The sequence below is a fragment of the Tinamus guttatus genome, unplaced genomic scaffold, assembly GCF_059628265.1.
Source record: "Tinamus guttatus ecotype Peru unplaced genomic scaffold, ASM5962826v1 Tinamus_guttatus_pri_ptg000389l, whole genome shotgun sequence".
In the NCBI taxonomy this organism is placed as follows: Eukaryota; Metazoa; Chordata; class Aves; order Tinamiformes; family Tinamidae; genus Tinamus; species Tinamus guttatus.
The window spans coordinates 6733933-6756536 of NW_028288923.1; the positions used below are offsets into that span (position 1 = coordinate 6733933).

At 38.1% G+C, this 22604-nt stretch overlaps 1 protein-coding gene across 1 annotated transcript in view; it reads left to right on the plus strand.

The window, feature by feature from the left end:
• Positions 1–20: 20 nt before the first annotated feature.
• Positions 21–22604, plus strand: part of FTO (FTO alpha-ketoglutarate dependent dioxygenase) — a 205955-nt gene continuing 183371 nt past the window's right edge. The window contains 1 exon segment of the mRNA XM_088530890.1: positions 21–94. Within this exon segment, the coding sequence (XP_088387016.1) occupies positions 56–94 (39 nt within the window). The 5' untranslated portion in view covers positions 21–55.

Sequence of the window (22604 nt, forward strand, 5' to 3'; positions counted from 1 at the left end):
TTGTAGTCCCATCCCCGGGAGCGCCGCGGGAGCCGCTCGGAGCGCGGACAGCGCCATGAAGAGGGGAGCAGGGGAGCGGGAGAAAGAAACGAAGGTAACGTCTCTTCCCTCCCGGCTCCCCTGCGGGGTGCTCTGCGTGTGTGGACGGGAAAACGGGCGTTAAGCGGGAGGCGTTGCGGCCGTTGGCGGCGCGCGCGGGCCAGGGCCGCCGCGACCCGCGCGCGCCGCCAACGGCCGCAACGGAGTGGGAATGAGGGCAGGAGGGTGATACTGCCTCAGCTGCAGCTCCTCAGGGTGCCGGGGGTCACAGCCGTGCGCGGGGCGGGTTAATTAAACACCTCTCGCTTAAAATCAGGTGAGGGAGAAGCGACTTTCCCCCTAGTGCGACTAGTAGTGTTGGAAGCAATGTCGATTGCTGCTGCTGTCCCAGAGCTCTTCTCCTCTTAGGCCTAAGTGAGCAGGTTAATTGTGGTCAGTTAAGCACTATTTTAACATTAAGCTTTTCGCTATATATATTTGTATATATATGTATGTATAAATTGGATTATGTGCTTATGTGTAAGGCTGTTATGCACTTATATGGCAAGTGTATGAATGTACATAGAGCATCTTTAGGTTGTATTTAGGTATATATAGCAATGCTAGTTTTTTTGCTATTCCAGGTGCCTTTCCAAGGGTTTGTTCCACACCCCATTTAGCAGTACTCTATTTCTACTAGTATCTTCTGAGACCAAGGAGATGTTTGTTATCCTTTCGTTGATTTCGTTTACAAAATACTGATGTAAGGAGTTACAAAGTTAATTATTTAGAATATTTTGCTTCTTCAGTTCATACTGGTGAAAGGAAGCATGTTTCCTTTATGAGCTTAGGAGGAAATCTAATAAGGTGTTTTTTTTTTTTTCCATATGGAATGGAGTGCAGTTTTTGGTGTTGAAATTAATTTATGGTTTAACATTTATCTTATTACAGGGAAATTCTTCTATGTAATGGCATGACTTAGCAGCTTTTGTGTAAATATTTCATGTAAAAATAATTTTAAAAAACTATTTAAGGCCAACCTGGTTACTTCCTAATTTATTTTTCTGTTATCCCTTCTCTTTTAAGGAGGCAACTTCTGTGTTTCATTTGTGTTCTGTTTGTTCTGTATGTGTGAAAGCACACCCAGACCCAAGCTTTTCCTTCTGATCCAAAGTGCCTACATTGCAGAAACAGGGTGTGCACTTGATTCATTTGTTTATTCATGATATCCATTCAAAACCTGGTTTTAGCTTATGGCTTGCAATATAGCTAATGATATTTGGCAATCATTTGTGTTAGAATAATTGTACTTGAGAAGACAAGGTTGCAGTATAAGGAGTAATTGTGAATGCTTGAACAATATTGACCAAAAGTCTTGAGGGGCAAGATGCAGGTGTGTTGGAAAAGCCAAGTTATTCCAGAATGCAAGGAAGTTCATGTGGCACACAACTGCTTCGGATGTATCCAAGTGTCTAGGTGCATATGCAGAGAAGGATAAAAAGGAGGCACTTAAGGGAAACTTACAGCAGCAAAGAGTTTTAGGTGCCTTAGAAGCTGGCTATTACTTGCAGAAGTTTTGAGGAAACTGAAAGTGAAACAAAAGGAGCCAGTAGTGTCTTAGAGAACACTGTGAGAGCAGGCAGCAATGGGAAGAAGATATACAAAAAGAATTGTATGCTTTATTTTTAAAGAAACAGCTTTATACTATGGTTGCGCACATTTATTTTATACATGCAAATTTAGTCTTTGGATTACTGGCAAAAAAAAAAAAATGTTCACCCTTCAGTCTCAGAGTTTAACCATTATTTATGTTGTTCACTAAAAAAATACCAAAGGCAAGGGAAGGGTGTATTTTTTGTAGTAGCGCTGCCAAGACTTCCACTTAGGTCCTTGGAAAATTTTTCATAATAAACTAAATATTAGTGTGGTTAACCTGACCTCTTATGGAGATTAGGATTTATGGGGTCTGTAAAGGAGGGAAATGGTTGGATAAAGGAGCTGTTTTGGATTAGACATCTCCTGGCAATGTCTCTATTCTGGAAAATTAAATAATGAATACAAATTTAGTTGTGTTTTGCTAGATTCATTTACAGTTAAGTAAATGGAAGCCTGGTGATTGACTCTTGCTTTGTAATTAAACTGACTTTTTTTTTTTTAATGTATGAAAAGCTGTCCATTCACACCTAGCCTTGTGAGTGAGCTTTGTAAAATCCAGATGGTTAATTTTATATTAAGACCCAAGTGGCCACAGGTGGGTTGGTTAAAACCAAAGTGGCCACAGGTGGGTTGGTTCTTGGGCCCCACTGGGGTGCAGTTTCTCCCAGTGTTGCTACACTAACATCTCTGAGGGTTCTACACAGGACTGCTAAGGTTTTGTTGGTCAGCCCATGCCCAAATGGCTTGTGCTTGGGATTCCAGCTCCAAATGCCTGAGCAGCTCTGCATGCACCCAAACCGGTGGCTTCACAAGAGATGTCTACAGTTGTATCTTGGTGAGAGTTGAGTGTTGGTCTGCTGTAGCATGTGAACTTCCTCCTTTTCAGTGAAGTTGTTGTGCAAAAAGGTCTGTCTTGTGCTGTTCAATGGACTCTTGGTAGAAGTTCTGTAGTGTGTGGTGCGCCTTGTAGCAATGCTGCTGCACTGGTTTGAGTACAACCAGGTGTGCAGCAGTTTGTGCTAGTGGTGGTGTCCCAAGCCCAGGACACTTCAGGAAGAATGAAACTCCTTCCAGAGTATCTGAGCAAGTCAGATGTGTGAAATAATCACTCAGTTGTCTTAAATACCCTTTTGAGATGCTAGAGTCCTGTGGAATGTTACCCAAAGTTTTAAGTGGACAGGAGAACATAATTATTCAAAGTTTTTAAAGTTATCTCTAAGACTTGCATTTAGGTGGCTTCTGTCTTCTCCATAGCAAATACCACTTTTATGTATGATCTTAACATAAAAATGGAGCTACTAGCCTATATGTTGTTCATTAGCAGGAGAGATGTTTTAACTAAACAGCCCACCCCGAGAGTGGGGGGGTGTGCATTTTTTTATACTTTTATTTTTTTTAATTTAAAATTCAAAGTTTGTAAGTTCACCTTGTAGTTATTTTGATTTATTTTTCTTGGTTATACTGTTGGCAGAGTTTTGGTCAGTTCACAATGAAGGTTTATTTTTGCAGGGTGAAGAAAAGGTACCTCATAAAAGGAAACACAAATGTTGTGTTTGATAAGTTCATTTGGAATGTTTTTCCCTCTTAAACTTGGGGAAAAAAGTGTATATTACTTTTTGAATGTTTATTATCCTGATTAATATTCACAGTTTATTTATGAAGATTCATGTGTAATGTATGAATGTGCTCAAGACTTGCTTCATTTTCTCAAAAAAATTTTTCAAGTGCCTTTCAATGCAAATCTAATTTCCAAGTTCCATTAAGTCTCTCTGTGTCTTTCTCTTGGTACTGCTTGCATGTTGAGATCCTATGGCCTGCCATGTGGAAGGCAGGGTGCTCAACTTCTCTGAATATTCTTTGCTTTTACTAGAAACAGATTTCCTTGATGTCTTCTTGGAACATACTGTTAAGCCAAGTTCAGTTACCTGTAGCTGTTTATGCTAATTCACTTTAGCAGGAGTGGTTCTTAACAAGAGCCAACAGCACTGAGTTTATCCCACAGACATTAGTGTTATACTTATGCAAGTCCCAGCACATCTAGGACCATATTCCAATAAAGTTATTGTCATACTACTAATAATTTATTATGCACATATCTGAGTATTCACAAAGGGTTTCAGAACAGTGTGCATGTGCAATTTCACATTTGAGAGACACATTAGACAAAGTGGCAAAGAAATATAGAGCTTTAACAACAGAAAGCTCTGCATGTATTTACAGCAAGGAAAGGGGAATACACAGTGGGCCAGCTGAGGTTGTGAATTTCAGACTTCTCACTGAACAGCATTTCCTTGTCTTTGCTGTCTAGGAGGGAAAGAAACCCTATATTGTTAAAAATCATTAAATAATTAAAAATAGGATGCCTTAACATAGGGAGAAATGGGCAAGTATTCTCGGAACACTGAAGAGCAAGCGAATGATTTTTAGGATTAATGCTGAAAAAGTTACCATACCATGCAGTTATATGGATCAGCTTTGTCTTGTTGGATATGGATAACATTGTCTTGTTATAGTTTGTTCATAGTTTATTAATTTCTTTTTTCCCCTTTGCTGTTCTGCCTTACTTCTTAAGATGAAAAGACAGCCTAACTTTTCTAATTGAAAAATTAAATAGGTTCCTTTACCAAGTGGTATTTCAGAAAATAAAAGTTAATGTAACAGCTGAGAGGCAGTTAAATAAGCTTGTTGCCGTGTTATAGTTCTGCTTAGGTAGATGGTGTGCACGTTTTAGCAGAATCAGCAGCCAATATGCCAGTAGTGATTTTTGTGGTAATCACATTATTGGCCCTTAACACTATTAATGAGACAATAATTAAGAGATATGGTTGATAGCTGCATAACATGTGATTTGTGTATTGCAAATGGTCAGGTAGAAGTCTTGCATATGCAGAATAAACTGTGAGAAGGAACGAGTGGCAAATGTGCCTTGCTTTTAAATTCATCACATCCCTGCTGCTTAAATTGCCTCAGCTGCTAATGCTGGAACCATTACAGTAATGGACTCAGCAAATGAAGGAGAACCAAGACATACACACTATTACTGCAGGGGTAATTTTCTCTTCATCTGTAATAGCAGCAGTGCCTAGTATTGATCAGACCATCAAGATAGTAATCCTCTGTAAAATTACTTGTTATAACTGAAAACGTGTTAATTCAAATCAGTCTGTGTCCTGACTTTGTACTTACTCTGGATTACAGACTACTAGATGGTTTATTTTTTTGTGATTTAAAGCCTTTATATTGATAATAGTTAGAGTGTTCTCTGCAAGAGCTAGTGCTTAATCTTAGCTATGGCCCAGAGTTGTCTTTTTGTTTTAAATAGGACATCACCCACTTAATTAAGAAGTGAGTGTCTGTCTTGGTGATCTGAATTATATTGGTGCTTTGGGCTTCCCAGATTTATTAAACATGTTGCTTTACATTCAGTCTCTTGTTTTTGCAGTAAATAAGAACAGATCTATGCTTCACACATTAGACGCTTATATGATCTCAGAGCTAAGGATAAGAGCGGCATGGACCTTTCCCCAAAACTCTAATTCATGTCTTGGTTTTTGTGGCCCATAGGGCTACTGTGTGTGAGATAATGCTCAAGAAGGAAAATGCCAAGGGCTAAGTCTTCTGTTTACTCTCTGATCCAAATGCTCTACTAAAGCAAACAGTTGTACAGTCTGAAAGTTACTGTATTTAGGTCTGCCATATCCTAATTTGCAGTGTTGAAATTTTTCTTTATTCTGCCTTTTCTGGTCTTTGATAGTTTTATGTATTAAGATTGTAAGCTCGTCTGCTATATTTATACCCTGTAACTACCTGGAGTTCTGATTTTTGGCTCAGTTGTATGTAATATTACAGGTTACAAGTGCAAAACACAGGTGCAAAAAACCAAGAACACCAAGTCAAAGAAAGCAGTTGTGTATTTGAGCTCTCCAAAAGTGCTGCTGCTTATACAAATGTGTCTTACAACTTCAGTGTTAATGTTTATGGATATAGCTGAAAAGGAATAGACTTGCAGGGCGTTAAGTGCTTCCTGCCCCTTTATAGAGGTAGTATTCCTCATATACATGCAATACCTGGATATAAGCACAAGTTCAAGTCTTAGGTGCAGCTCATCAAGCCCCTCTTATGATCTGAATCGGAAATCTGGGAATTCTAGAAGGGCATCCTCATTCTTAAAATATGCCCCTCTGGCAGATGCAGTATGTAGGCCTAATTTCACTTTTATTTATACATTTGGAAAACAATTAATAGTTGTTCTACTTGCTTTTTGGCCAGGGCACAGGAGTTGGTTTCATTTTGGTTTAGGAAAAGTAGGACAAGGCAAATGCCCAAAGTATGTTTCTCTTCAGTGGGATTTGTTATCAAACTGGCTTCAGCTGAAGCAGGATTGGGCTTGTGTTTTTAATAATTAATCCATATCCTAAATTATTTAATTAACCCTTAATAACCTAGAACATCCAAAATATAAAAAGATCCTCTTTAATTAAGACTGAAAAACATTATAGTGTATTATTATGTTCTATTAGGTTCACTAGCAAAGTGGAAGCAATTATGAATTTTGATCAGTGTTTAGAACATGGGGCAAATTTGGTGGATCTTGGAATCCTTTTGAATGGGGAAAGACAGTACAGTCATTTGGAAACACTTTTTGGAGTTACAGGAGTCTAATTATGGGAAGAAACTCTGGTACACCTTATGTAAACTAAACCTTCCTTATTTTATTTTTGCTTTGGTATGCATGCTACACCACTTGGTAAAAATAATTGTGTTTTTATCTCCTAGAATTTGTCCAGTTTCATTTTGCCCTTTTATCTGCTGCTCATCCCACCACTTTTATTTAAGACTGTAAAGTTACTTTAGTGTAAGTGCTGTTGTCACCTTTGCCCTTAGCTAATCAAATAGTTTACCTTGAGGGAAGCATTTATCTCCCACTTTCATTATTATTATTTTCGTAGCTGTAAAGGTATATATTTTATGTCTGCAGAAGGCTGTAACAGTGAAACGAGGTATTGATCTGCTGTATTTGACAATTTCTTTCCACCTTGCCATCGATATCATGTCAGCCTCTGTCTGTACTGTGGTTGACCTCACAAATAGCTCTTTATGTTCCCATTGGATTCAAATGATATACTATGCTCAAACCTAAATCAATGAATGATTATAAAGTTTTTAGTATTATTTCATAACCCCCAGGCAACTTGTACTTCATGCACTGAATGCTTGAGAAGGTACCTAATTAAAGTGTGTTGCCAGTTCTGTTCTGAAGTTTAAGGTTGTGTTGAAATAAAATGTTCTGTAATATTAAATTCAGATTCTGATTTGCCTAGTTTTTACCTACTAAAATTACTGAAACTTCTGTTCACCCCAGTCTCCAGTTTACAGTGGCAAATGCTTTTACTAAGAGCAAAATCGTCCATTTCTGGTGTGTTGTTTTGGGTGTAAAAAATGTCCGCATCTTGCTAATGGCAACTGAATGTTTCTAATGAAAGGTCATGAGTGATATGCTACTTTTTTTTTGAGGAAAAAGATGGATGTAAAGATAAGGTTTTCTTCTCCTGCAAGTGAATGGTATGTGCAAATAACTGGGGTTTATAACCACTATCTCCTATTGCTGCTGTGTGGAAGGATGCACTTTGGGTTTACTTCTATCCATGTAACTGGTAACATTTGTATTAAAATAGACACTTTATGGCTGTTTTTTAATTGTGAATGGCTAAAAGGGATTTACGGAAGTATTTAAAGAATCTAAAAGCCTAATTCTATTGGTGTAAAATGTATGCTCAAGTCAAGCAACGAGCTTTTTGAAGTTTGACTTGTCTCTAAGTGGTAGGCCTCTTGAAATGTGTGAGTACTGAAGATTTCACACAAATGTTTATGCCAATTAAAGAGCAGTTTTCATGTTTGGAAACCATTTGTGTGGTGGCTGTACTGCCTCCTGGTTTCCTCCTACCAAGCAGTGTGCAGGGTGTCATTGCAGTGGTTAATGAAAAGCAGCAGTGATGCTCTTGTGCGCAAAGGAAATACTTCACTGTCTGGTATCTAAATCATGTGCTGACCAACAACTGCACATGGTAGAATATTGTAAAATATTGAGCAGGGCCTTCTGGTGCATGTGTGTGCACCTAATCACGCACTGAAAACAAAGTGTTTAATCCCAAGAAGCTCTCTAGGAGAAACTTACTTTTGGTCTTTGTCATAAGTTAGCAGTGACAAATATAAACAGTGGAATGAGCACCTCTCTGGGTTGAGAAACCCATTTAGAAGCAGAATTTAGTTAGAAATTTTCTAACACTTTTTTTTAATGCTTATCAAAAGTAACACTTTCCTAAGATATTTAGGAAGAAAAAATGCAGAAAAGTGCAGTAACAGTTTGGTTTTTACTAATAGTGAATGAGATCAGGCCATTCAGAATTTAATATCTTGCTTTAAGACAAATACAGAAATTCTGTGGACTTCACCTGGGCTATATTATAAGAAAGGAAGAGAGGAAGCAATTATGGGGAGGGGAAAACAGACCATGGTAGGTGTAACCCACTGGTTCCTTAACAGGTGGAATATGCTTTTTCCTTTCTCCCACCCTCCCAGCGTTTAGAACTTATTGATGTGTTTTCCTAGAACTCATTTATTTTTCTTCTATAGATAGGGTGCCCTTTGCCTCTTTTTAAAAAAGCCTTGACATTGATCCTTTTGTCCAAAATGCATGTTAAATTATGCTTGTGGCTTCTTGAATTCATCGCCGTCAAAAAAGTAGGCTCGTTGTTATCTATAATTTAAAAAGTGTTGACAGTGTGACTTGTGCAATAGGAGATACGAAGGCAGTCCCTGCCTTGAAGCGTTTGTGCTGTGTGTGCCTGTGGATGTGACAGACAAGTGGTTTTATGCTTCACAATCCAAATGTATTCCTCATAAATAATGACAATTCACTTTCTCTTTGGTTTGCTTGGCACACAGTTTGTGAATAAGGGCTTTAATGTGTTGGTATCATGACAGAAATTGGTACAAAGCAGTAATGTCACAAACAGGATGATATCAGTGACCCAGCAAAGAGAAACAAGCACTTTGTATGTTGATCTGTTTTGTTACAGGGCAATATTTGGCCCTGTAAGTGCAGGAGAGAGATGGACTGTTCATGAGAAGGGCATAAAGAGCTAACCCATATGATCCCTTGTCAGCCTGATTACATTTGGTGTCGAGTATTCATTCGTATGAAGGATGAGAGGCAGCACTGTTTATTTAATAAAAAGTATCTATTTTTCCTCAAGTCTTTTATATGTTAATGGAGGCAAATGTGAATGTGATGACATAATTTAAATGTGTAAGAAAAAAATAAATCTTTTTGGCAATGGGTTAAAAGATGTATATGTATTATGCAAAATAATGTAATTTTGTTGTTAATCATGCTGTTGAAACCATAACTCTGCACAAAACTGCTTTTAAACAAATAGAAAATATTGTTATTGGACCATTTGTTAAAGAAATGGGTAGAATATTTGGAGACTGATGCGAAGGGTTTATTTGTATGCTTTAATGTGTGCTTCTATTGCATCATTTATATACTAATAAAAAATAGAATTCCAAGTGATTTTTATTAGCCCTGATTATAGAATGTTAGGATCTGCTTTTTAATATTGGAGGAACTCATGGTAATTAGAAATGGGAGTATTACAGATGTAGTTTGGAAATAAATGCATGCGGTTTTAAGAAAACTGAGTTGTGAAATACTTGAATTTCTGTTTAATATTAAAGAGAAGAGAAAAAGGTTGGGTTTCTTTCCATTCACCCTTCCCTCTCTGCCAAATCTGGCTTGCTTAAGACAACTGCTGGGCCCTCCGTTGAACGTTGTATTTTGCATGCATTTGTGATTTGAACTAAAAAAGTCAAATTGGAGGCGGACAGCTTGACTGGCGAGCTGTCAGCTGCCTCTCCAGGAATTGGCAGTGGTCTCATTTAGGACCTTGAGCGCTGTCTGCCTGGACAGAACGAGCCCGTTTTGCATCTTCTCCAGGAGACACCCTCTCCGGCTGCCGCGCGCTGGCCAGCGGTGCATGACAGTTGCCCTTCAGCGCTGTCTTCTCCCGGCTTAACCTTTGACCGGCCGCTTAGCGGCTGCGCGGCGGCTGGAGCAGGCCCCGGCGTTGCTGAATGACGGGCCCCGGCCTGCAACGTGCTCGTCATGATGGGGCTGTCAGAAGTTGCCTGCCGTTGGGCTCCATCAAGGTTTGAAACCCATGTGCAGCAGCCCATACTACTTAACTTCCACGGCTGTCAACAGGGTGATCAAATGTGCATAGAAAATGTGCGTTGAATACATCTTTGCTCATAATATAGGGAGATATTTTATTGTGAGTATGCTCAGTGTATTCATATGACTTTCACAGGGCCAGGAGGTTGAATCTGCTGCCAGGGTAAAAAGTGAACTGTTGTCTCCTGTGGTCTAAGTTTCAAATAGCACAATTTAGATTTGAACAACTCTGCCAGTTAAACTCTCAGCTTGTCTTGCGTATCCTATCAGCTTTTCAGCCAGCAGTGTAAGCAGCAAGACACTAGACCAGTGGTGCCTGAGGTTAGCTGTCAAACTGGAATGTTATTTTAGCTCTTGCTGTAATGTAATATTAGAGAAGGAGGTCAGGCTGTGTGATTTGTAAAGCAGTTGTGAGAACTTAAAATGCCTGAAATGTTGTTTATTTCGGGTAACTCCCCGCTCTCCTGAAAGAGATTGAGAGAAGATAGAATTTATCATAATATAGGAGAAGGATAAAAGAAAAAGAAAAAAGGAAAACAACATTAGGACAATTGAAAATGGTCATTTTTCTCTCATGTACAGAATAATTTGCATAAAAGTGCATCAAAATGAAATCTGAAAAATTAGTAAGGGTGAATATCACAAAACAATAAATGCTTGTCATGAGAAATCTTTAATGGGTAAGCATACTTGTATCTGCTAATAATGAGAGCTAAAGGCATTCAGGGCTGAACTGCATTCTCAAATGAATGGAATTTTTAGCATTTACTTAAGTAGGAACACAAGCTTGGTGCATAAATGAATTGTGTATTCAAACTATATAATAACTAACAAATTGTTGCTGTTTGAGAACAGTCTGACTCCTTTCATTTTTGATAATGCATTGTGTGCTTTGTATGAAATGTATAAAATGTAAGTATTCATGTGTGAATTTGTTTATGTAAGGGTTGTACATATACTAATACTGCAAACATACAAAATTAGAGAAGTTTTTGGTTTGTATGGTTTAAGACATGTTGGCAGAATCAATATAAAATTTTTATTATTATTTTCCATTAAAAGAAACTGTACTTTTCCCACTGTATCAATAGAACTTTAATCTAGTGGAAATTAATTATGCTCTTCCTAGCTATGTTCTTAACAAAAAAAAAAATATTTAGAGCCTCTAAGCACAAGAGTGATGTTTCAGAAAGCATCACGTACCTGTTTGCTCTAACTTTGGGTCCCTCTTGTCTGTTTTGCAGTAATGTGTTAAGCTTTTCCTCAGCAACTGCGCCTGGCTGTGTGGAACTGAGCATCGCTAGGAAATACTATCACTGTGCAGCTCATCAGTTGTGTGTGTTATAACTAAATAACGTGTGTTGGTGGTGTGGCTCTCATTCTGAAGATGTTTTTAGCTCAAAACTACGTAAGGCTGTGGAGAAATCAGTTTATTAACATGAAAAGTTTAAAGACTGTAGATGGTTAATAAAGGATATTAACAAATAAAGTGGTATCTTTTGCCATCCCTATCTGGCATGCAAAAAGAGCAGTGCCAAAAATGTATTTTCTAACTTTCTGTAGACATTAGAATCAAATGTTTGAAAGTGACAAGTTGGTGAATAAGGGCAGTTGCAGGTAAGTGTCACGATTGTTGTAGTGTGCCGAGCTGAACATTGTTCTGACTTAAAGCAGTGTTTTCCCCAAGACAGGATAATTCTGAAGTTGCTTTTAGAAGCAGGTCTGCTTGTGGTATTTTTTTTTTTTTTTTCAACTTCCAAAAATGTTCACAAGCTTCTTGTATGTAATTGAGAAGTGAAACTCGCATGATCCTCTATTGTGTTAAAGGAGAAATACAAATCCTATTACCCAAAATAAACGTGAGAGATACCTTAAGGGAAGTGCTTTGTTGTCACCTACACTCTCTGCAGTACAAATATCAGCTTGTCACAAAGGTCGAGACCTCTGTAGTGCATTCTTTCAGGGTACAAATCTGTCTCTCTTCTGGCTTTAATGCAATAGCTGTGAAATATCTGTATTAGGTAAAATAGAGGTTAAGGCACCTTAAGGGCACTGAATTCTTATCTCTTTTTACTAGCAGTGGTGTCAACATGTACTAAAATGTGATGACCTACTCTCCTCTTTGATAAAAGGAAAATGACCTGTCTACTGTGGATGGTGATAGAGGTGCCTGAGGCAGATTGTATTGTCACCTTCTTTAGTATTGGCATGTATAAAAATAAAAAAGGCCAGGATATTTCTGTTTACCATAGAATTATTTGACATTTCTAGCTATTGATAAAATATACTCTAGGGTAGAAGGAAGGAACTGCGTTATGCTGCTTAACAAGGCTGTGAAAGAACTGCCGTATTCCTTTTATTGTCTGAGTCCTTGGTATCACAGAAGATATGAGTTCCAACAAGAAATTCTTTTGATGACTTCAGACCTTCCAAGGTTCAAGTTTCAGTTTTAACCCTGCTTTTTATTTGCCTTTGATTTTTTTCTATATGCAAAAGCCAACATTTCTTGAGTCATGATCTGGTACCTGTATACTATACAGTGTACCTGATTTAATCATGTTCTTATCAAGTAACTTAATATCATTATATGGTGAAAATAAATGTCCAATTCAAGGCCTTTTTATGTTCCATAGCATTTATGATGTCTCATAACAAGTTAGTAAGTTTGTGTAGTTTACTACTATTTGGTAAGGTGAAATATATAACTTAGGAAGGTGATTGAAATTGTGGATCTAGAACACCTCTATATCCTTAAAGCTCTAAGTGATATATTTGTGGCCTTTTGGCAAATTAAATACAAGACAATGTTCTTGCTAATCATAATTAAGACTCAAGAGCAAAGGAAAGATACTGTTATGCTTTTTGTTAACATTTAAAAATGGAGTATGATTTGGAAGTGCCCTGAGCTTTGTAAAGGTGGTGATGAAACAAAATTCCTTCCTGTGTGAGTCCTTGTGTACTAGTTTGTCTTGGATTTGGATGCTCAGATTTCTAAAATAAGATGACTAAACAGGTCCATAAGATAGACTTGTTTATGACACTGTATTAGAAGGTAAAAGCAGTGACTGTTACCACTGCTTTCCTAGGAGCTGTATGGGCCTCATGCCTGAATCACTTTCTCTTTGGTCTTGAGATAGGTTTGCAAATATGACAGCTTCAGTTATATGACTAAAGTGCACTGCACAAAGTTATTTTCTTTTAATGCTGCAAGTCTGTGCAGTCTATCATTTGTTACTTATCATTAAAAAGAAGCCTGAACATCTGAGAGAATATATGGGTAGTGTATTAAAATACTGAAAATGTACAAAGCTAACTTTAGAAAGCATACTTTGAAACCTCAAAAACAAATGACTAATTTAAAATCTAGCCTCTTCAGTGGGCAAATCTGGTACTGCTGGCTACTCTTCAAAAAGAAACTTTTATTATTACATCAGTCAAACTCCCCTGGATGTGAAATTGGCTGTTGTATTCCATACTGAAGTGGAACAAACTTGATTTTTCTTGTTGCACTAAAGTCTGGACGAGGCTTAAAATGTTAAAATGTGCATGTTTTGGAGAGCAAAGCTATGATATCTTAAGAGAAAAAGTTTCTTTGTAAGTCATGGAAGTATGGAGAGCACATGCCTCGGTCTAGTTTCTGCAGTTTGATGTGTTTCATCAAACAGAACAACTTGCCTGATGTTTTGAGTGCAGAAATTTTTACTGGGATCACATGGTGTCTGTAGGTGTGAACAAGAAGCCTTAGAGAACTTTTCTGACAGCCTGTAGAGCTTTATGACATTATGGCAGCAATGCTGTGTGTCATGTTTGTAGCTACACACCATGGACAAGTGCATTTTGCTCACCGCAGTGCTGAGGCAGGTAGAGTGACCTGATGCTGTGCAGCAGCTACTTCTGTTTCATGCTACATAGCATTTGTAACTTCATCCATTTCTCACAAAATTAGTAAATAGGGGAGTTTTTTCAAATATGTCCTAAGTCATGCTTAAATTGCAATGTCTTCAAGTAGTATTTTAATCATGAACTAAATCTAAATTTTGGCTCACTACCAATGTTTAGCAGTGATAGAGAATTAGGTTAACCTGTGTTTCTGTAATCAGAACATCTTAGTCAATAGATGTATTGGTGCAGTTGGTTTTAGTTCTAATTATTACTTAGTGTGTCTGTTGCAATATTTGCATTTGCAACTGTTATTGAGCTTTGTATGTAATAGATGGAATTATGTTGTCCACCATTTACTTTACAAATAGCCTACAGAAACATTCTTGTTAATTTTATCCACTTCAAGCCCACAACAGTTCACAGAATGGAGAGACAAATACTACTTGCCACTGTTTAAATCCTAATGGGATAAAATCTATAGATCTAGTATATTTTTTGGTGGTTAATACAGTTCTAAGATCATCTGGTGGATTTTTGGAGCAGAATTTTTCTTTCTGCAGTGTAAGAAATTGAAACTATGTATGAAGCTATTTATTCATATGTAATATGAATAAAACGATTTACATTTAAAATAATATTTTTTGAGGATATTCCTCAATATCCTCCTCAAGAAGAGTATATCCGTTTTAACAGAAATAGAGATATCTGTTATTAATAAAAAACAATAATAATTGTTGTTAATATGAAGTATATGGAGAAACTTTAATTTTGGTGTGTTTGCCTGGTAACAAGAATATACTTGAAATGCAGGCAATATGTTAGACAGTTATACTGGGCTTGCCAGTCCTCCTCTTGAATAGCACCATGTAGGTATAGGAAATAGTATAAGGCTGTGTCTAGGCTAGGTTGTCTTCTCAACCTAGCAATTGAGAAAGTTTCTCACCTCTGTTTCTTTTTTTTATTTCATAAAATAAGATTTAATAGTCTTAAAATTACACTGCTTAGAGAATCAACTGTTTCAGTGGTCTTTGAAGAAGTTTGTGCATGTGCATGCCAATATCCCAGAGGTGTGTGTTTCCTGCTGATTCAGGGTATTTGAATTGTGTTCTTGAGAATGAAAGAAATGTGGATTGACCCTATAAAACAGAATTTGGATATTTCTCCAGGGAAATATAAAATTGCATTTAATGATAAGATTTGCCTAGTTGTCACTTTTAGTTGAAGATGGTAAGTAAACAAGTAACTTGAACTTCTCCTATGCTCTTGCAGGATGTGTCGTTTTACCTTGGAGTTTTGATGCATCTGTTATTTTCCTTATAGGAGGTATAACTCACCCCATGTTATTGAAGCATGGGCTATTTTTGCTCTTTGTAGATTCCCTGTATCCGCTGCTGATGGGTTTTTGGATAAGTGGAGATGAAGTCCTGTCAGCTTCCTGTTCTCTTTGCTGCTTAGGCTTAGAGAAGGCCATGTGTGTGTTTACAAGTATATGTGCATGCATACATTCATACTTTGCCTCTAACCAGTTGTACAGTAATGCCATTTTCTTAATACATCCTATTAGCAATTATTTACTTGGAACTTTTCGTAGGTCTGCTATAAAGTAAATTGACTTTTGAGACTTATGTGATTGTTTTCTCAGAAACGTACTTGAGACCTTGTTAAAAATTACGTAACAAAGATGCCAAGAATGGCACACAACTGGTATTTTAGAAGAGAGTTTTGATATATTCAGTGGTTTCTTTGGTTGTTCAATGAGTCCTTTTTAAAGGTTTTTGCTTACTGTAGAAAAATTACATCAAATGCGGGATAACAGAACACTGTCAAGCTAAGAATGTTTTATATGGACAGCATTAGACAGGAGCAGAAAGATCCAGTGCACTAATAGGCTCGCTCACATGAGCTACCTAGTCCACTGACAGGTTTTTCCTTTGTTCTCCCTCTCGACCCACTTTCTGCCAGTGATTTGTGACATATTTTGCAAGAGATCAAATAAGCCCTTGACACCTGATTGCAATGTAGTGCTTGTTTACAGTTGCATTTTTGAAGGACCTCTAGACAAGATGGAAGGTTTAACTTAAAGTAATTAAATTTGCATCTGGTCTGTGACAGGAATTTTCTTATGTATGCATCCCGTTGAGCAACTTTTACCATAATTGGCCAGGAAGTACCAAAGAAAGATGCAGGTAGACAAAATCATTGTTGCCTACTCCTAAAATCTGTCACTGTTTCCTAAGGACTGCCTTGTACCTGGCTTGTGCTCGGCTCTTTGAAGTGCAGGAATGGCTACCTTGTTTGGAAGGTGGAAGAGTGAGTTTTCCAAAGCGTTAGACCTTTCTCTAGGTTCTCTCATGCCACCCTAAGTGACAAACTTTTCCTCATGTATAATTTTGAAGTGTTTTTTTACTGCCCTGTCTGCTCTGAGCAGTACCAAACTACTGCTCAAGTTCCTTATCAAGTTCCTTATTGAGATGCTCCCTAATAATACATGGTTGCCTGAATTCTCATGTTACTTTACCAATATTAGTATCTTTCTCTCTTTTGATGTTGAAAAGGTCAGTGCAGCTTCTTACACTTCAAATGTAAGAAGCCAAGACACTCTGCGTAACAGATTAAAGATGTGTGAAGTTCTGTTCTTGCATCGTTTCAAATTTGGACATTATTTTGCACAATATTGGGCTAAAAGCATTCTCTATTTGAATTTAAAAGCTAGAAGAGTATTTTTATTTGCTTTGAATTTGCTGTAATTAATTCTTACATAAAATGTGTGGTATATTATGACCAAGAGCATCTGAAAGGGGTGTTGTAACATACTGTCTCATTGTTCTTGCTGAGATTTCTCCCATTAGTGGGATTTTAAGTGACAAGCCATGATGTTCACCTGATACCATTTGAAGTGGTTTTATGAGGACCAAGAATTATTTGTCTTGCATGACCTGTCCTTATTGCCATTTCTGAGTACAACATAGCTTAGAAGAAGTAATTATTTTCAGCTGGCTGGCTACAAGCAAGATTAATAGCTTGGGAAAGGGCTGTAAGGAAAGGCTGCCCCAACTGGCTTTTGTATTATTCTTTGTTTACCCTTCTCTCATCTCTCACCTTTGGGCTACAACAAAATGTAATTTATTCTAGTGGTGCTTCATAGGAGGTCAGAGGCCATATTTTTAATGAGGGTAGGCCTGATTGGGGTTCATGTTTAAAAGTGTCATATTGTAGAGGACAGTTAACAAAGTTCATGTCAATAATGTGATTGCAAGATGCAGGATGATCTGGTGCTTAACAGGAACCAGACCTACTGGTTGGTGGGAAGTAGATTTTGTCTCGTGCAAGAAAACTGAAAGCATCAGCTGTGCTTCTTCCAAGCACAACCTTCTGTGAAGTCAAGGTTGTCAAGGCAACAGTTGTGAAGGTGAAGCACAGTTTGTCAGGTGGAGCAGCCCTGGTTTAGTGGTGTGCTCACCTTAGCCAAGTGCAGCTTTTGGTGTTGTGCTACAGTGAGAGACATGGCTATGTATGACTGCTATATTGCTATATATAAGCAACAGCAAAAAAGCTAACAAAAAAAAAAATAGCATGTTAAGGAAGAAGGTCTTAGGGCAACAGGGGAAGGGAAAGAGTTTACCAAATAGGTAAAAGGTGATTTGATAATTTCTTGTATTTGAATGCTGAAAACCCAAATCCAGACCCTGTGTGGCTTTTGCTTATTATGAAAGCCTCTCTTGTGCAAAGTGATAAGCAGTAGACAAGAAAGGTGGAATGGGCCCCTCAAGTTACATACAGAAAAATTGTCATCTATGAGGAAAAGAAAATCAAAATCTGAACATTTATCCATTGATTTTTTTGCCATTTAAAAAATTTTATTTTAGAATAGGAAGTGATATTTAGCTTTCATGAATCACTGCATGCTAATGGTGGTAAATAATGACTACTTAATGGTAACCACCCTGTGCAAAACAGTAAGGGATATAGGACTCGCTTTGCGTGGAGTTTCAGGTGGCTGCTTCTAGACTACACAAACAGTGTGAGAACTTTGGACAGGAATTGTGGCAATGCTTTTTTCCTGATTTTTGCATGGTACGTGCTGCAGCATTATAATAAAATAGCCCTCATCATGTCCCTGGATGGGTGATATTTTTATGCAATGTTGAGATGTGAAGCACATGGAGACCCTGTTCTAGTAATTTGAATGCTGGGTTTCCTAAGCCCACCAGCCCCTACCCCTTCAGCCTCTCCACACTGCAGTCCTGCTCCTTCCCTGCGCAGCCTCCCTGCGCCTTTGCCCACCTGAATCACACGGTTACTAACAGGTAACATAATGTTGGGACTCCCTTTCTTTTCTTGAGTGTCACTAGGTCCTGAACTATTAATGCAAATCTTCAAAATGATTCTTTTAAATCTACACTTGTTATACATTATTTTATAATCAAGTTGTAGTGTTTAAAGAGAAGAAAGAAATGAAAGTTTTCAAGTGATTAAATATTAATTTAATTCACATTTAACCCTAATTTACATTAAGGATGTTAACTGAAAGGCAGGTCTTTTGAATTCAACGTTTTCATTTCTTTCCAGCCTCTTGATGAATAGCTGGTTCTTGTCATATGTTCATAAAGGGTGATGGTCCACTGGGATAGAAGGGATAATTGTGCTGTCTTGCACTTTCTGTGATGGTCTGTTTATGATACTTAGTTTCCTAATAAAAAAGACTAATGATTCCCCTTTGTTTAAGGTAAAACCAAAATGAAAAAAACTTTTATGAGTGCTAAGACCATCCTGCATTTTTTATGGCTATTAGTTTTTCTTTTATTTCAGCAATATCTTTTGAAAATTATGACAGCAATACATTTAAAATTTGTTAGTGTTAAAAGCTCTGCTGATGTTTTGAATGAGAATTTCATAAGATTTCTCTGCTTAGATACCTCTGTTTAAGCCTTAATGACTGAGCAAACAGACCAAACAAGTGTTTGCAAACTCAGCCCCTCCTGTAGTCAGCTACTGTTTTGTATGCAGGTAGTAGTAAGACCTTAGATTTTAATATATGGTTCTTGGTTTTGCATATCTCATACTAGATTTCACCATTATATACGTCTAGAGAGACTGATTAATAGATCCATTTGATCCTGGGTGTGTGTGAGAAATCTGACCATGTGTGTAATTTGTCTCAACAGGACTTATCTGAAGAAACTGGGAAGCAGTTTTCTCATGTGTTTTATTGGAAAGTCTGTCAAGTGATAATGTAGTTTGAAAAATCTTGTGTATGGATATTAGCAGTGATATATCTATTTTATCTAGCATTATGAGCTTAGATAAATAGGAAAATAACATGATGCATGCAACCACAAATAGGGGTAAAACCAGTCTGAGATTTGCTTCAATTACGTTTCAGAGAAATATGTTAACTGAAGTGAATTCAATGCACTCAAATAATGCCCATTCAAAGCTGTGTTTCTTATGTGGGAGTTTTGGCAACCTGTAACTAATATTTATTTCCTTAAACTGCCTCCAAAAGCCTCAAAGAGTATAGTCTTGCTATGGTATGAGCAGCTAAAGCCTGTGTCTAGCATTCATCACATGCTTGTGCACATGTAAAATACTTTGTGAACAATATGCAATACAATCTTATTGCTTTAAAAATAGCCCTTTTCATCAGAGTCACTTTAATTGTGAATATTCTTCAGTTAGGCATTTTGGCAAATGATAGACTCTTGTGCACAATGTTTAATAAATTATTGAACTTTGAAGAACTGTTGGGAAGCAGGGCCGTGCTGTGACTGAGCGTTCGACATGAAAAAAAGCCATCCTTGTGTGTATCTAACAGGCAGTAATAGATGCTTGATCAGACAATATGAGCACTGAGTGAAGGATGGTAATAGCATTAAATATTTACATATAGCAAAAGCATCTTGACAGCAGAAAGGAGACCGTCTCTGCAGTAGGGTGGATAAAGCCAGTACAATTCAATATACATTTCTATAGGACAAATTTCTTTAAATAACCAGCAATATTTTTCTGCAAGATGCATATTATCAGAGGAGCTGCTTAGGACTTACAATTACTGTATTTCATTCTCCCTGTTTTATATGAGCTTCAAAATCTATGAAGCTTTACTGTCACACAAAATAACTGTGAAGACTACTGGTATAATCTGATGTGTCTGGTATGCCTATATCACTGCATACCTACTACAATGTAAAGTTGATTATGGAGTTTGAGAATATGAATTAATAATTGGGTACCAATCCAATGCTTAATATTAGACAAAATCCACTTTTGGACCACCGTCTTACTGGAAGCTCAGAATTACTCTGTTTTACTTGAAAATACTTTAGGTTTACTCTGGATTTCCTAATGTAGGAGCTATATTGAGACTGCTCTTTATGTCCAAAAGAATGTTGAAGTGTGGCTATATGCAAAAGAATACAGAAATTCTGAAAACAGAAAGGGAGGGCCCCCTATCTCCTTTCTTATACAGAACTGAGCAATTTTATGGGAATAAATTCTTTCTATGGTGTCCAGAGTCCTTGGGGTGCATGGCTCTTGTTTATGTGCCATGGTTTTGTTTCATTAAGAGCCTGCCAGCTCTGACTGTAAAACAGTAGGTACTGCTTGCCTTAAAATAGGCTTGATTTTTTTACATAATTTTCAATGGAAATTACTGTTTCAGAAGCGTAATATTATAACTTGATTTTATAGTGAAGCAAGAGCAGGTGAATTATGTTGACAATTCTTGGGCTTTTTATTGCATTCCAAATAGCTCTCAGTTACAGGAAAGAAATAAAACAAATGTGACAGAAAATTCAATTTTTTAATACTCTGTGAAGCTTGTCTTACTATGATAAACATGTTTACATTTAATGATCTGACATGTTATGCAATTAAACCAAGTTAATATTAAAATGGAGTAATGCTGTCACTTTTATGTGTTAATTTCATTTGTTATATCAAGAGATATCAACTGTACAATTTTAGAGTTTGTAACTTTAAGGGATCACTGAATTTGTTTAATATTTTGTGTGAGGAGTATTGTGGGTATTTGGATACTGGAAATCCTTTTATGCTGCTATCAGCTTTCCGTTCTTATTGGAGAAATGCTTGTCCATGCTGACATGATCCAAAAAAAAGTTCATGAGTAATCAACATCTATGGAAGCATGAAAATCAAAACAATTAAGGTAGATGACCAGGTGAGTGTTGACTAGTCAAGCCTTTTTGGAGGTGTTAGGGAAAATACTTGTTTCGAGCTGTTACAGTGGGAGCATAAACACTGGAGGAAAAGACTGGTGTACTCTGAGGAAAACTAATATATGACATGTTTTACAAAAGGTTGTGGAAAGGGAATAGAGGAAATTGATGTGACGTTCTACTCTTGACTAAGTTTTAATTTGAGGTAGAAAGTTTTTGCAGGTTGCTAGTCTTCTGCGGATGTAAAATTGATGTAGATTACAGGGGTAGGATGTTTATAGGTTGGTACTAAATGTGAGCAGAGTAGCCCATATGGGGACTGGCCTGAAGATCACTGCATTATCTGACACTTTCACAATATTCCACATTTACTTCAGACATTGTCAAGTTTTGGAAGGTCTGCAGCACTTGTATTCTGGGTGGAAATCTGATAGCATATGGGAAGGCTGCACATCTCAGGATGCCTGTACAGCTCAGGGTTCTCGGAGGAGACACTCATTTTGGAATTGGAAATCCATGTATGGGCTACTTCTACAAGAAGTTTGGGAGGGAGCTTTTTGAGGCAAATTTCTGTTATGGCAATTGGTACTTATTCCCACTTAAATCCTCATAGAATGCTTAAGGTTGGAAGGGACTTCTAGAGGTCATCTAGTCCAACCCCCCTGCACACACAGGGTCACCTAGAGCACGTGGCACAGGACTGCCTCCAAGCAGGTTTTGAAGATCTCCAGAGAAGGAGAGTCCACAACCTCTCTGGGCAGCCTGTTCCAGTGCTCTGTCATCCTCACTGTTAAGAAATGTTTCCTTAAGTTCCTGTGGAACTTTTGGTGCTTCAGTTTGTGGCCATTTCCTCTAGTCCTATCAGTGGCTACCACTGAAAAGAGGTCAGCACCATCTTCTTCACTGCCTCCCCTTGAGGTACTTATATACACTGATTAGATCCCCTCTCAACCTTCTCTTCTCCAGGCTGAACAGGCCCAGCTCCCTCAGCCTCTCCTCATAGGGCAGATGTTCCAGGCCCCTGATCATCCTTGTAGCCCTGCGCTGGACTCTCTCCAGCAGCTCCACATCCCTCTTGTCCTGTGGAGCCCAGAACTGGACACAATACTCCAGATGTGGCCTCACCAGGGCTGAGTAGAGGGGCAGGATCACCTCCCTCGACCTGCTGGAGCTGCTCTTCTTAATGCACCCCAGGATCCCATTGGCCTTCTTGGCCACGAGGGCACACTGCTGCCTCATGGTCAACTTGTCGTCCACCACGATGCCCAGGTCCCTCTCTGCAGAGCTGCTCTCCAGAAGGTTGGTCCCCAGCCTGTACTGGTGTCTGGGGTTATTCCTCCCCAGGTGCAGGATATTGCACTTGGCCTTGTTGAATTGCATGAGGTTTTTCACTGCCCAGATGTCCAGTCTGTCCAGGTCCCTCTGGATGGCAGCGCAGCCCTCTGGGGTATCGGCTACTCCTCCCAGTTTGGTATCATCAGCAAACTTGCTGAGGGAGCACTCTGTGCCTTCATCCAGGTCATTGATGAATAAATTGAACAGGACTGGACCAAGGACTGACCCCTGGGGGACACCACTAGCTACAGGCCTCCAACTAGACTCTGCACTGCTGATCACCACTCTCTGAGCTCTGC